Source organism: Varroa destructor, unplaced genomic scaffold (genome assembly GCF_002443255.2).
Source record: "Varroa destructor unplaced genomic scaffold, Vdes_3.0 BEIS01000002.1, whole genome shotgun sequence".
Lineage (NCBI taxonomy): Eukaryota > Metazoa > Arthropoda > Arachnida > Mesostigmata > Varroidae > Varroa > Varroa destructor.
The window spans coordinates 6,197,722-6,213,111 of NW_019211455.1; the positions used below are offsets into that span (position 1 = coordinate 6,197,722).

The 15,390-nt window shown below is 38.6% G+C and overlaps 2 protein-coding genes and 1 long non-coding RNA gene across 5 annotated transcripts; 1 reads left to right on the forward strand and 2 right to left on the reverse strand.

Moving 5' to 3' along the window:
• Positions 1 to 1,069: 1,069 nt before the first annotated feature.
• LOC111244634 (WD repeat and HMG-box DNA-binding protein 1-like) lies at positions 1,070 to 10,020 on the reverse strand. Of its 3 annotated transcripts, XM_022791928.2 has the most exons (12): positions 8,665 to 10,020; positions 7,738 to 7,855; positions 7,081 to 7,365; positions 6,556 to 6,835; positions 5,934 to 6,100; positions 5,370 to 5,625; positions 5,017 to 5,165; positions 4,560 to 4,642; positions 3,397 to 4,395; positions 2,715 to 3,025; positions 2,427 to 2,576; positions 1,070 to 1,678 (listed from the first exon to the last, which is right to left on the reverse strand). In XM_022791928.2, exons 1-12 carry the CDS (start codon positions 8,730 to 8,732, stop codon positions 1,464 to 1,466), a joined length of 3,081 nt encoding a protein of 1,026 aa, XP_022647663.1. In that variant the 5' UTR covers positions 8,733 to 10,020; the 3' UTR covers positions 1,070 to 1,463. The 3 variants fall into 3 exon arrangements, with proteins under 3 accessions (XP_022647663.1, XP_022647662.1, XP_086834597.1); XM_022791927.2 differs by lacking the exon at positions 8,665 to 10,020 and having other exon boundaries at positions 7,738 to 8,609; XM_086978471.1 differs by lacking the exons at positions 2,715 to 3,025; positions 8,665 to 10,020 and having other exon boundaries at positions 1,538 to 1,678; positions 7,738 to 8,616.
• Positions 1,677 to 3,077, forward strand: LOC147757295 (uncharacterized). The gene is made up of 2 exons (XR_015319854.1): positions 1,677 to 2,004; positions 2,717 to 3,077. It is a non-coding gene; the product is annotated as an uncharacterized LOC147757295 (long non-coding RNA).
• Positions 10,021 to 10,997: 977 nt separating the features above from the next.
• Positions 10,998 to 15,158, reverse strand: LOC111244638 (transmembrane and ubiquitin-like domain-containing protein 1). The gene is made up of 6 exons (XM_022791937.2): positions 14,681 to 15,158; positions 13,747 to 13,929; positions 13,468 to 13,584; positions 12,839 to 12,985; positions 12,165 to 12,256; positions 10,998 to 11,774 (listed from the first exon to the last, which is right to left on the reverse strand). The coding sequence occupies exons 1-6, from the start codon at positions 14,768 to 14,770 to the stop codon at positions 11,618 to 11,620; spliced, it is 786 nt and encodes a 261-aa protein (XP_022647672.1). The 5' UTR covers positions 14,771 to 15,158; the 3' UTR covers positions 10,998 to 11,617.
• Positions 15,159 to 15,390: the final 232 nt, after the last annotated feature.

A 15,390-nucleotide genomic window follows, 5' to 3' on the forward strand; every position in this document is an offset into this window, starting at 1 on the left:
CCGAAAATCCGTTGTAACGAGCAATATGCGTTAGGAAATATAACAGACACTTTCTCACGGTGCGAATATTAGAGATGTATTTATAAGGCTAGATGGTGGATAACGAAAAATCATGAAAAGCCGAAAATAGGTTAGGCCATCTATTTTCTAATAAAAAAATATATCTTAACTCACATAAGATAAAGGTCAACGTCTACAAGTCAATTCTCACTCCACGCCTTTCTTAATTAAAATATTACAGCATGTTAGGGACCAAATATGTGCCTAAGCTGGTGGAATATGGGAATTGGGAAAACAACTAACATGACACAAATGGGCTACTAACTAGAATGCTTAAAAGCTGTTGAGTTCTCTATACCTTTCTAAAAACCATAATTAACAAAACTAACGACTCTCAATTGGACATAATTTGATCAATGAGTGAGAACTTATTAAGAAGCAACGCATTAGCTCTTGATCAAACCGATTAAGTTTATCAACACTGCGCATGATACGGTAAAAAAAACTTATCTGCTATTATTTGCTGTATTATTTGCTAGATTTCATCCTGTGCACGGATTTCTAAGCCATTCTAGGTAACCTGCTATGTATAATATTAAAGCATGTACCAAAAAACACCAAGCGTTTTAGACCTTAATTTTTAGTCCTCTTTTTGGGTGCGTCAAACATAGACAACAGAAATCTAGTGTATCAACCTACGACTTAATCGTCTAATTGGCTCGTTGGTTTTCCATCAATAAATATGGATCTCTTTTATGAATGGTCTTATTTTCCATCAAAATAGAAAGTATTTTAGGACCTGCTTAGGTAATTCTTTGTTAATTAAATATATCATCAAGAATTGCCCATGATACGTTGGATATAGTATTCAATTTAAAAAAATCCTCTCAATCATGAACAAACGGTGATTTTCATAGTAGGTTACTGTAACGTGTTTTTATGCGGAGAGGTTTGCTGGTTATACATTTTATGGCAAATTCAACAAGAGCATACGCCTGTGGTGTTTTACTTTGCATGATTTAAGAAAAGCGAGTCGCTGATCGCAACTGAAAATAATACACATGACCACTATTTACAACAGTATATTTATTTATATTCATTTTATTTATCTCGGTATACACATTATCGTTCATTTATCATCAGTATATTTCATAATCTTCCTACAATTTTGCCATATACTTTTACAGCAAATAAAATGAAACGGAATAAAAGATAAAATTAATGAAAACTCTATAGAAATTACCTGCGAAATTTCTCTTGAGTATCAACCATTTACTTTTATTGGAAAAAATGAGAAAAATTTAAATTTTAATACGTATTTTTCGAAAAGTCAAAGTAAATGTTTTCCTATTTATAGAAGGTGCAAATATGGAAACCTGGCAATAAACAAACATGTTAACCCTATTAATAGGTTTCGCTCAAACTTTTACACATTTCGCATTTCACTATGTAATATGTACGTCTCACGATATGTCCACCCGTGCTCGTTTTGACGGATTTCTGCTGAGCTCGATATAGGCCGCTCGTTGATCTGACGTCAACGCTCGGTACCTTTGAGCTGCCATCTTGAGCCAAGTGTCGTTGTCTCCATCGCGACATTCTCTTTTAAGCTCTTCGATGACATCGTCCATATACAACTCAAGCGGGCTGCGCTTGTCAGCAGTGCCAAACGATACACCTACCGAGATTGAACAGAATATGTCTGCAACTAAACGATATTTTTTTACTTCAGAACAAATAAATTGGTTGTAGGCCACCGCATTTTAATGTCAATGCATACATTCTTTGATTAACCTAGCTGCTTTCCGGCAGTCGCAGGTTGGCGGGCGCGCGCGCGCCTATAACAGTGTGGTGGTAACGTGTTTTTGCACACTAAATTTAGAGACACGTGAGGTCGTCTTAGTTGGGGACCGGCAGTAAAGACAATTCGTTTCGTGCGGGCAGGCAGCCTGCTGAACCAATATTTAATGGCAGTACTTCAACTCAGAACACCTATTTAGGCTGGTGAGTTCAACACAAGGTTGTTTCACATCTCAAATTATTAGCCCGAATATAACAAGCTTAATATAAAGCCCTCTTCTTAGCTTCTTCTAGTGCTATTATATGTTATTTTTGTATTAAATGTTATGGCAATTATTTTGTGCTGTATAGCGTTTTGCCTATACTAATATTATATTTACCTTAATAGAGACTCTACACAGAACTTCCTCATAGTTTTGAAAAGCTAATAGTCGTTCGGTGGCAATAATTATTACGATCTAATGCATAGTTCAAAAGCACCAATCTAACCAACTTCTAAAATATTAACAAGTATGAAAGAGACTATGGTGAGCCGAGCCAAAGTTTTCACAACATGCGGCTTTCAAAAAATGATACACCCCTTGCATAATTGACTGACTTTTTATATTACCTAGGCAGTTACTAACCACTTTTCGTCGTCAGTGACGTTGACGGCAACTTAATTTGTTTGGGCGCCAACCGAGGAACCTCTTTGGTGGATAACGCAAGAGCAGGTTTTGGGATTTTCTTTGAAAGAATCTCGTCTAGATTTCCAGTCCTCATAGCCTTTGGTGCGGCTGATACAAATATAGAAAATTATGTTATTAGCGTTGTTTTCCGATACAAAGTCATTTTCTACAAATGCATTTTGTGTGTACGCATCAAAATAACTCGTCTTAACAGTAAGTGAGCATCCATCTGTTGACTGAACTTACAGGTCTCAGATTTCTTAAAAGGATTAAAGTCTGCTTTGCCGGAGTTAATTTTGTCTGAAGCACCAAGTGGTCCCAAAACAACTCGCTTTGGTGCAAGGATGGGTGCTACCGGTTCTTCAGGTAAAGTTCGAATAACTTCTGCGCTGTCCATCATCAAGGTCTCTTCTTCGTCCGCTGGATCCTCAGCAGCGTCTTCCTCGTCCTCTGATTCAGCCTCCCCGAGGAATTCTCTTATCAACTTTTGTAGACCATCGTAGCGATTATTGCGATTCGATGCGTCTGTGTACTCCATAAAAAGCTGAAGGGTTTCCCTAAATAATTTGTTCGCGGATTAATAAATATTACCTTGTGAGCTTGAAACAATCTTTGAGTCGTTATAGTTAAAACAATCACGGGACATAAAATAATCTAATATTATAGAAGCTGGACTTCCTTTGTCATACCGCTTTGCCGTAACATCAATTCTTAAAAACCTTTTATGAAAGAAAGAATAAGAAACATGCGATCTGGAAAAAAGATCAATGGCACATTGCGCTATTAAGGACGCCATGTAGAAGAAGATAGGTTCCTTGTTATACGGTATCTCTATTAATGTACATCGAAAAAGAAAATACTGCGTACAGTTAGCTTAAATAACTTGATACTATTTACAGTATAATTTTTGTTAGGGGCATTTGCATACTTGTGCGAGGATTCCATACGAATAATATCAGCCGCCCGCGTCAGACGGTCGGATTTCAGAGCAAGAGCGAACATCTGCAGGGTCAACTTTGCCTTGCCGGTTTCGACTTCCTGCGAAGGTAGTTGCCGCAATCGTAAATAGCGAGCTTCCAATTGGACCTTATCGTTGGCCACATCCAGAAGAGGCGCTTGTAACTTTTCCTTGACTATAACCGGCAGGGGACGCACTCTGGGGCTCCATTTCTTGCACAAGACGTACAACACGCGATTGTATCGCTCGCCAATAGACACCATGAAACAAGAGCTTGTATGGCCGAGCTTCTCTTTGCTATCGAACACCGGGTACCATCCGCACATTTTGTCGCTATAGACAAAAAGGATTCCCTTCGAGTTCATATAGCTAGGTCGAAATTCTTCGCTGTAGCCAGCCCAGACCATCCGAACTTTTCTTGGCAGTCCGACCGGAATATGGGCTCCACGTGCAGTCACTCCATTGTAAGAAATCTTCAATCGCATACAAGCAACGTTCTGCCGATCATCCAAGCCGGTACCGTTATGATAGAACACCATCAAATTATCCTGTGGTCTGAGCTCTTGTGCTCGAAGGCTAAACATGGATGCACCTACCATGCATAAAAGCGGTCCGGGCAAACCTAGAACTTCTCTCTGCATTCCTCCAGGAGTGAAGAGCCTAAGAAGTTGATTTTGCGTGGCCATAGCAACAAATGTCGGTCCGAGTGTTACTCCCACAATGGAATCATGTTTGACCTCTACTTCCCAGCTATTCGTTTCTCCAGCATGAGGCTCCAATAGGTAAACCATCATTTCGTTCTCTGAAGCCAGCACTAATGCGTGGCCATCTAGAGCAGCCATGGTATAACCTTTATTTGGCAACGTTAATGGGTGACGGTCAGCCGAGTTATGGAAATCGACGTCTATCGAGGATTCTTCGGTGCTGAGAGAGCATACCACAAATCCTACGTGATTGTATGTGAGGAATCTGCGAATTACGAATGAAAATGAATGTGTTGGACACCTGTTGATTGTCCGCTCGTTATCGGTATAATATATATATATATATATATATATATTTTTTTTTTTTTTTTAGTTAACATATATACAGTTTTAATATATATATATATATAAAATTGAAGCAAAACCCACCTTCGCTCTTGAGTAGTATTTTCCTCAAAATTGTCATCCTCATCACAGTCGCCATGCCCAGCCATTTCATGAGCTTCGCCTACCTGGAAAATAATTTCAAGTCAGTAAAGTTGAAGAGTACTGAAATCATCTGCAAGATCCTTCTATTGTCTATATATATCATCAGCAATATATATATATATATGTATATGTATTGCTGATTAATATCATAGAAATGTGTAGGATGGATGAATATTGAGCAACTACATCACCAGTCAATACAAGGATTCAAAAATGTTAGTTGGGATGGCCAACCTCGATAAAGTATACAAGCGAAGAAGCGTAAAATTAAAAGAAGTTCTCATTTCGGCACGAAGCTTCGACATAATGAAATTGTTATTATCGCATTAAACTATAAAGAGTCACCAAAAATATAACGCTTAAGATGACATTGTATTCCTATTGCTTTAACAGATACCTGAAAAGGTTTCTGGCAAAAAGCTTTTACGTGAATTGTCTTCACGGTTTCACGAACAACAACGCGTTGATGCGATCCATTTTCCTCAGTATCAGCAACATCTTCGCCAAGAATTGTTGGCATGTATGACGACTTGATGGCACCTAGATCTGAAACAGTTGATAATAATAATAGTTATTGCTAAAAAATATATGTTTTTAGCATATAGGTTTTTCGCAGCAGAAATGCAGATGTTTCGGAAGAGCCGTTAGGGATAAGCAATTACACCTCACAAACTGATGAAATGTATCGAAAGAGGAAGTCATGCCCAGTTAATAACGTGAAATTTTGATTTGAAAGATGTGCCCACTTACCAATTCCATCATCATCAACGTCTTCGTTTGTGTCGTTCCTGGCAATGCTTTCATTATCAAGCACTCCATCCATTTCAGCAGCTTTTCTCTTCCGTGACGCCCCGTCGCCTCCGGAACGGTCGATACCACTGCCTGCTAAGATCTCTTCATTTGGATCGAACGTATCCTCTTTCATGTTTCCTTCAGCGGAAGACGAAGCAGCACCATTTCCAAGCGCAGATTGAAAACCTATGCCTGTAGCACACGTCAACTCACCCTAAAGAAAAAATTAAAAAAAAACTGTTTTACCTTCAGTTCTTAAGCGGTTAAATATTACCTCAAACTGATTTCTCTCACCATGAAACAAAGTGTGTCTACGTCTAGTTTCCAACGTTAACTACCACGTGTTTAAATTTAACAGAAAATACGTTAACGACTATGCTATTACAGGAACAGCTCACTTTGGAGAACCACCATCACGTCCAAACTGGATTATCCCTGAATTGTATGTTTCCCTGCAATAAACTAAAACATATATTAGCTATTTGCTAGGAGTCAGCTCTTAGCTACAATAGTCTTATTCACTTTTTCGCTGAGGAGAATGAGTGGCGCGGAAGCAGCCTGGTTAGATGGCGGCAAAATGATCGAAGTAACAGTGTCGTCGAATTTGTGACTCCATATATGTGCCATTTCGGGGAGAGAATAAACATTTACCAGTCCTTGATTTGTAGAGACACCGACACGAAAGCCATCTAAAAAAATTACAAGACAAAGACTTAAGATCCTCCTGAAATTAATGTATTTAACATATATATTTCCGTATATTAAATGTACCCATATACCTTTAACGGCAAATACACGCCATGTCTGCGGTAAACCAGTATTAATGTTTATCATACAAGGAACGTACGACTACTCAAATAGTAAAGCGATACATTGACAACTATCGGTATTATTAGTTCCATATATTTCCAATGTATTAATGCGGATAGATTTTGAGAGAATGCAACTTATCTGATGCAGTACGCACAATATTTAAAGTTCATTTCTAGAACGTGAGTCTAAATAACACTAAATTATTTACTCAAAATGAGTCCCGTCGAGTTAGAGCTCAACAGAATTCAATTACAAAATGCATACAGCCCACAAGCTTCGGTCCTCCTAATTGGTTATAAGCAGCTTTCTATCTATATGGTCAACAACCTACCTGTAGTCATTGCGTAAATAACTTCCTCATCATCAATAATCTCATCGATGTCAACTTCCTTCTCGACGGTAAACGTTGTCATCTCGTAGACCTTGATCGTTCTCTCACCAGCTATAAGAAGTAAATTTCCATCATTCAAAAACGCTAGTCGGTGATACCTGGTGATCTCTTGGAGGCAATCCACACCGTCCTGCGATGTAAAAAGATCCTCAAGTTTCTTCACACAACGGCCATCATTCGTTGACCATAGTCGAACCGAACCATCGCAACTTGCTGTCGCCTGATAACGTAAACAATAGTAATCAATCGTGGTCTTTAGGAAAAAATCTTCATAAGGTAGGCCTTTCTGTTTGATATGGACGTCAGCTAGGTACACGTTTAGTTAGATACATGAAGATAAAGCTGTTTTTTTTTTATCAGTAGTAGCACAGGCGTTTCCATTCTGATGGGTATATACGATATCTGGTGCTTGAGGGAAATTAATCAGTTTGATAACCTAAAAATATTTAACCCCATTGGACTCACCGCAAGCGGTTTTTCTTGAGTCAGTGCACCGCTGAGAACCGCAGCTTTATGACCTTCCAAAATAATGTCGGAGGACCTCTCGGATTCTTTACATAATACAGCTGTTCCATTGGCGAGGCAAGCGAGTACCATGAAGCCAGAAGCAGCAAGATGGAGCACTTCGGCTTGAAAGTTTCTAAAAGTCCTTGGCTCAAGTTCTGCTTCAGATAATAGCTCTCCAGCAGTTCCCAAAGGGGATACTTTCTTAACGCGAAATCCATCGATAGCGCACAGAAGGTCGTCGTCCTGTGAAAAAACCACAAACAGAACGATCGACCAAGGAAAGCATTAGAAGTCAACACATAGCAAAGTTTCTGATCTAATTAGCCAGATATAGTCAGTTTTCTCTATATATTATGGACGAGTATCCGCGTTCTGAAGCAAACTCGACTCTTTAATGGCTGTGAACAGCTCTTTTGTATTTAAGAAAAGGGTAGCTAGCGCACTAAAGCGGTCATCACATGTGAGAACAGTCCCGAGAGTAATATGGTTTACAATGTTCATCCACAGCAATGCTTGCAAGCGACTTCATGGCTTTTGAGGATGCTGCAGATCGAGGGTGACTCGCTTATCCATAGATATTCGAGATCCTGTTGTATTTCCAAAGCAGATGCCTACCTGTACAACGACGGAGTTGCAGTGGCTACCAAAAGTGATGCTGAGAGGACCTTCTTCCAGGATAGTTTGAGCGTCCCAGATACGCATTTCGCCGTCCGCTCCACATGTTACAACGTAACTGTCCATTATGATTAATCTTGTTATTTCTATAGCTATTACATTGGTTACACAAAGTACTATCAAAACCATTCCGACGACAAATTGTCTGCTTTCGATTCCGACATCCTTGTTGCTACGTGGTAGTGGGTTGAGTGCGCATCCTTACAAGAATGGAGTAATGGGCACCGCATGGTTTAAAGTGGATCTAAGCATATCTTATTATATCTGGTATGACTGATACTGTTTTCAAAAGGAAATATCGTTCTAATTGAACCAAGAGCAAATGACAAAGTAGTTTACGAAACAGAAAGAAGATTATAGTCCTTCAATAAAGCCCAGCAAAACTTTCACAGAATAAGGAGCTTCCCTAAATGAAGGTGTAATCTCACTTAGAGGTGATTCTCAAGCGGATATCAACAGGTCTGCTCAGAAAAAGATAAGAACTCACTGACAAAAAAGCTTTCGTTCAAATTCAAAATTAAACTGTAGTTCTGTTATTTGCAAGTTTTGTATATATCCGTGTTCCTAAAGTATTCTTAAACAGACTTCACCTGTATCTTAACGTACTCGACTTCCAGTTTTTTAACTGCGATATTACTTATACCCTCAAAGGGTTAAAATAATACTAAACAACAAAGATAATAAACAAAGGATAACGCATCCACTAAAATGCAGCACCGCCGTACGCAAATACGCATTCGTAGCACCACTTTAGGGGAAAAGCCATGATTATTTTTTGCAATAAACCGACTAAACGTGAGCCAAGTTCGACGCATACTTACTTCGTAGAGAAAACAAAAATAGAAATCAATTAAAAAATTAACGTACTTTTCTTTAAAACGTACTCCCTCAGTAAAGCCATCACAGTGTGCGTAACGGGCTTCACTGACCGGCATATTTACTGCAAAAAGCCAGAACTAGAACAGTCCTCACTTCCAGGTTTTCGGACTACTACCCGATTTGACAACTTGTTCACTCTTGTATTTAAATTGCGTTAGAAAATTACTTCGAAAACAGTCACTAAACGAGTCACTCAGATTACACACTTCGCGCCAAACTTATCCGTAAAACCCAGCTTCCGCGCGTTAGAAAATTGGCCCGCCAATATTGCTGTATGTAGCACAGAGAATTATTGTTATAGCTTAGCATATAACATATTTCCTTATTAATGTTAGGGACGCATAATGGTGTAGGTTCAAATATAGGCATAAACACACTTTGGTTTGGTGCTGGGAGCCAGTCATCTAATGGAATGTACGTAAAATTCGGGACGTTCAGATAGTTCACGAAATCGTGTAAGAGGCGCGCGGAGGATTGCTTCAGGTGTGCCGTGCATGCTTCTTGTGCATGAATAATACGCGATTATTAAAAAGAACCCCGCATCTATAATTTAGACTGATATTAACTATTCCCTAACTGTAATTTCAATTCAGTATTTAAATAATACTATCTATAATCTATAATCTTAGTTCCATCATATTACAATCCCTGTACAATATAAGAATCGCATGCAAATTAAGACCGTACCAAGAACAAGGTAATACAATACTTACACATTTCTTATATCTTTTCAAATAGTATATTACTTGCCTGATTAGATACATACGTGGAGCCACTTTTTAATGCGGTCTGATCAGCGATATTCAGTTGCTTTAGATCTTCGGCTTCTTTTCGTAAGCTCCATTTTGAAGCTGAATTTTACCCTAAAAACTAGACAGAAGGCAGTTAAGAGACATGATTGTGTTTTCTCGGAGGAACATCATGCCACGAATCCAAATAATCTACTGTCCGTGTTTCCACAGATGACTTATCGTAAGCAACTCTAGTTATGTTATCAAACTGGTGCACATGGACCAGTTTGCCCTACGTCATCTTGCGTTTAATAATGATATCGTCTGGAGACTATCACTTAGATCAAATTAACAGAACTCTCCACTTTTAGCGCGACGCACTGAATAGGTTTTCCAGGCCATCAGGTGAAGGCTGGTCTGTACGATGCATTTTCCGTTTCAAAAAGTGTTCTTCTAAGTAACTTCGATTAACAGAAGTCATCATAAAATGCAAAGGCTTGATTCAATAGTGCTATGTTCTTCATGATCACTTTCTCCGATTATAACGCGTTCAAAGGTTTCTTTGGTCTCATCGGGGACAGATACTTAGAGTGGCTATAGATTTTTGGCGGATTTACACGGACCCAATGTTTACGCTGAAAAACTATGATTAGGAATGACTATTAGTTATTGACCACAAATGACAGTAAAGGTAGTGAAAGAAAATTAACGATAAGTTGAATGGTTGTCCTCATAGAATTAAATAAAAATATAACGAACGTAGCTTTCTTTCTGACTGATTGAATTTTATTAAGTTCTTTTTTTTCTTATTATTTGCTGTGCGCAGGCCGACTGGGCCCACCGGGTGCTTTTGCAGAGAAGTGCTGCAGATCACCACGACTATTTTAATCGCCAATTTCAAAATGCTTAACCAGTCTTCAGTTAACGTGTGCATTGTTGTTATTTCACTCATATGCGTGTGTATCGCTGAGTACAGATCAAGTTAGTTCAGTTGATAAAAGCTATTGAACAAGGATAACCGTAAAATAAAATAAAAATAATTTGACACACTTGTTGCATTGTTGCTGTCATTGCCACTAGTGTTATTGCTGATGTTTTTTTTTAACTACGATAGTCGTTTTGTGGCGCAGCTTAACATGGCACACAAAATCCTCGATCTGTCCCTAGGTTGAATTCTTAATCCTAGCCGTTTAATTCAATAAAAGTTAGAAATAGTCACAATCATCTTTCATAGAAATTAACTCAGTTTTGTGCAAAAAAACGGATTTACTTTGCAATACTTTCTCAGAATGGCTCAGAAAAGCCTTCAACCGTCAATGTGTATATACATATATATATATATATATATATATATATATATATATAGACATTGACAAATCTGCACAAACAACTTTACTAGCATTCAAGTTGGCTAACCTAAAGGAGAACATGTGAATGAATCGTCCGACTTTGCTGGTCTTTGGAAGGTGGGTTAGCTTGTCTTCTGAAATCAAACTGACAGTATCATTCCGATGTTTTTACGCCTCCTCATCACCGTCGAGATAACGTTAGTCACAATCAGATTATTCTGAAATCAGTTCAAATTCTCAATTATGTTGTTTCCAGCAAACATTTATTCCGATCAATTCTTGGGGCATGTGCCGCTCACCGGATATTGCAGCCACGATATGACAGAAATCGTGTTGCAGATCCACAGAAACAAATGATTGTCCCACGGTAGACGGGTGCCGTTCGAAATAACTGGCAACTTTTACTAAAGGAAATGTGTCTCCTTTTAATCTCAGTCGAAGGATGGCTTTGACACCATACTCATGCAATATTATCCGCCATATTTTAGCGCATTCCCCATGACTTTGTCCACGTGCCCTTCACTGCTACAAACCTTTCAGTTCTAACGAATTCATTGCGCCTCGATCAATTGCCCTGAAAATTGCCACTACTTAATATGCCTATATTTTGCGTTTTAGTAGTTACGTTTCGAAATCGAAGCATATAATAGTGCTGAACATATATTATCTTATTTTGGTCGTGGCTTCGTATAAGTCTATGAATGATTTGTCACTTTTATCGTTGTCGTTGACTTGCTTGGTGCGTAATGGCAAATCATCATAATAACAGTTAAAGAAAGTGCTGAGGTAATTACAAGAAAAAAACTTTTAAGCATTTCGAGGGGTAAGATGGAGGCTCAGGACAAACTGGTTTAACATCAATTAGATTTCCGGAGCGAGCTGTTGTGCTACGGTGTGAAAATATAATGGCAGTGGTTGGGAAGGCGCAAACACGAAAACGCAGAACAAGCCGGAAATGCCGACAAGGGCTGTCGTCGCAGAGTTCGTGAACAGGTCACGGTACTGAAAGTGCACGTACCTAGAATGAAATCAATAGAGCAACACGTCATTATGTAACGATAAGTAAGTGTCCCATTCAAGTTGTGGCAATTGATGCCACTTTCATAGTAACGTATACATTACCATTTGCTAGCTACATTACACGGCGCGTGCGCTGTTCGATTTCATCTAACGCATTCACTCTGCTCTTGCCATTTTGATTCACTGGCTGCCACCTCAGCAACAAACGATCCGATTCAATGACTCAGAGCAGTTTGGGGATACACAAGCATTATTATACGTTGCTTTCAGACATTGAATCTCAAACCCCTTCAATACATTTTCTGTCCCAACTTTTCCCTTCAATAACAATAGAATTATGCTTCAGCTATCGCTACATTCAATAAAAGGCCGTTATTAAACAACTAACCAGAATAGCACAAGCATGGCACCAAGTACGAGATATGCGAGAGAAGCAATATTCGCCTCTAATCGGGAGACGACAGGCGATACGTTCGAGGCCTGAGGAAAAAGAAACGCTATTTTTATTAACATTACTCATTAAGTAAACGATAGGCCTAAAATTTATAGGAGCAGAAGTAACAGTGCGCCTTGAATTTATCCGCTATTTGCTCCTCGTTTTCGAATCAGATCCAAATATAATATATTCAATACGACTTTCACACTCGAAGTACGAAATATGTACAGTCTACCTTACGAGAAAAGTTTAGAGCACATTTTTAATAAACTGCCACATATGTTTCGTAGTAGTTAATTTTTACGATCTTCAATTCGATATTTTCTAATCGTCATTGGCCATATAGCGAAGACAGCACGTAATGTCTGCCAACGCTTCTGAGTTGCTCGCTTCGATGACGGCGACTGAACTGATATAATATTTAAGTTTTGTCTAAACGCGTTGATTATTAATTACACAATGTTTTAAGTGTCAGTTTAAACGAAAACTAGCCACAAATGGATTTAGGCAGAATATCGGACTGTACCTTAGTATCAATGATGGCAGAAAGTAATGTCCATTGTGACCATTTCCTCTGTGGTAAGACAACGAAAAGAAATAAAGGCAATATTACATAGAATGTTTACCATTTGTTGCTGAACCTGCGCCGTCATAACAACTGGCGGGTTCGAGATCTGGACATGCAGAACGTTATTTGCTTCGGTTATTCCAAAATGCCGCAACGAAAGCGACTCGTCATGTAACAACTTTCCACACGAGATCAACCGAATCATCTGCGAAATATTCAGTTTTTTAAGCGCCTCGAATAATGTTTCTATCATAAAAGCAGCTTTTTGAAAAAGGCGTCAGTGGTAAAATAAATTAGGAACTACTTTAATGTAGAACTGCGTTTTCGCAGTGAGGTAAGTAAGGTGGTAAAGTTGCCGGCTTTTGACGTGGTTAATATTCTCTTAAGTTAATTAAATCTTATATACTGAGCCAGTTATTTAAAGATTCACTAGTATATTACAATTTGGGATTGATTGATGGTACGAACACTGCGAAAAGTACTCTTACGGTTAATTTTTATAAGTCTTATTGTAATATTTTATCGCCATATATTTTCGAAAATATATGTAAAAAGCAAATGTTTATAACAACTTTCTTTCGTACAAATGTTAAGATTTGAATTGGATTAATCGTCTGACATTTCAACTACGAGGCTTGTATTGTTCTACGTTCGGGAATTCCAAATTCGCCTGTATCAATACGATACCTTGCCAGCTTCCCGTTCCTCGGGAAAAAACCGATCTTTGAAAGCACCCACATTCGTGCTGAGAGTACACTCTACGTTCCGCTCTGTGTCATTCAAATATTTTAGTCGAATTTGAATCTGGAATACAACAGTATTTATTTTTTAACCGTTACATTTACGTTTTTCCTAATTACACGCAGGTATATCATAAACTATTATTTGTATAGGATAGATATAGTATCAGCATATCGCTGAAATCAAGAGAAAACGAAAAAAAAACTCATACCTAAAAGAACTTACTTCGGTGGTGCCTTCTGGTATCGCCTCAGATTCGGCTCCTTCTTCTGATAGTATTTGATTTGATTCCACTAGAGCACAACGAACAGACAGCTGATCTGTGCTTTCGGTAGTGTCCCGTGAGATATCGCTCACTCTCGTCTCTGCTATCGGCCGAATAATTTCCGATATCTGAGAGATTGTCCACTAAATAAAGGAGGTAAATGCCAAAATTAGAAGCGCAATAGTTTGATCACACAATCCATATAAAAATGATAGACACTAAAAAGCGGCCTTTGTGAAGTTGTCATCGGTTTAGTCATCATCACTACTACCACTCATCTATTTACATGTAAGAGCACATTATCATTAATGGAAAAAAGGAAATGCTATTCTTAATAAATTGATGTTTTTTTTGCATCAGCGTAATTGTTTACTGTTGTTGTCAAATGTACAGCCGTTTGCAATAAAAACAAATATCGCGCGGGGCCGCATCAACAAACTGTTATGTAAGCGCGTAAAACGGCTATATGAATACAGCTAAAGTACGTTGTCTAGTAAAGTTTGATTAGTTGAAACGTAAGTAAATACGTAAATAGAAGCTTGGGGCTTTACGTGGTATATCGTATTGTTGATACAATTAATCTTGATACATCGTGCCACGTTCATATAGGTCAATACCAATCGCATTCAATCGCCCTGCTGAAACATTATGAGTATCATTCGTACATGAAATTAAGAGATAGGCTTGTAATTTTCAAAAATCTGTGCCCACACAATATTGATAATGTGACTCATCTTAAACAAAAGTAACTCTTATATTTCTTGCCAATCAAATGACTGACAACTCGCTAAATCATGTAAAACTTGAAACACTTCTAGCTTTAGATCATGAATTACCCACCTTGTGACAGATATGTATGCTACATGAATAGACAAAGAGAGTAAAGATTTCTACCTGAATTACAATGACGACGAACAGTGCCAAAACTCCAATGAAAGCAATTAAAACTTCGTCTCCAACGCCCTCCACCAGTGTGGCCTCCATGGCCTCCACGGGGAGAGCACTCTGACAATATCTCCTTAGACAGAGCTGCTGTTAAGGCTATTACTCTGATAAGTGATACTCGTTGTCAGTTGAGTCACGATACTCGAATTTTATAGTCGTCTTGCGTACGTTTTCGTCACCACTGAGCCCAAAAACGATAACCACTTTGGTACTTGCAGACGTCGGCTTCGGACGCACTAGTCGACGCTCGATTGGCAGATTTTGTCTTTTGTATGCTCTGCGCTCATTAGGAAACTTCTAGTTGAATCGGGTGAGCAAATCACATAATGCTAACAAAAATAGTAACAACAACAACAGCCTCAATGCGGCGTATTCTTTTCTGAAAATCTGCCCAATATCCTCTTGGACAATAAACGATCACAACAATGACGGCGCCATCTTTATTGTTGACACATCAGCTGTTTGCAGCATAAGCCAAAGCAGCCGAATACAAGTAAAAATCAGCTGATTCTCACAGAGAGTAGTAGCGCCACCTATCTATGTTACACATGGCTGGTAGGCTTATAATGAATGTTGTTGAATTTGATCGTCTTGCAAACACCAACGTTGGAAAAACAAGCTAACAAAGATCTTCCGCTCGCTCGTTCGTTCGTTGTGGT

Excerpts from the sequence above, each read along its gene's own strand:
- LOC111244638 (XM_022791937.2), bottom strand. The coding sequence starts at position 14,770 with ATGGAGGCCACACTGGTGGAGGGCGTTGGAGACGAAGTTTTAATTGCT. Across the intron at positions 13,585-13,746 it reads TACCAGAAGGCACCACCGAA|ATTCAAATTCGACTAAAATA; the intron begins GTAAGTTCTTTT and ends GTTGTATTCCAG. Across the intron at positions 12,257-12,838 it reads CGCAGGTTCAGCAACAAATG|GCCTCGAACGTATCGCCTGT; the intron begins GTAAACATTCTA and ends CTTTTTCCTCAG.
- LOC111244634 (XM_022791927.2), bottom strand. The coding sequence starts at position 7,926 with ATGGTTTTGATAGTACTTTGTGTAACCAATGTAATAGCTATAGAAATA. Across the intron at positions 6,836-7,080 it reads CTCAAGAAAAACCGCTTGCG|GCGACAGCAAGTTGCGATGG; the intron begins GTGAGTCCAATG and ends TTACGTTATCAG. Across the intron at positions 4,396-4,559 it reads AATACTACTCAAGAGCGAAG|ATTCCTCACATACAATCACG; the intron begins GTGGGTTTTGCT and ends CGTAATTCGCAG.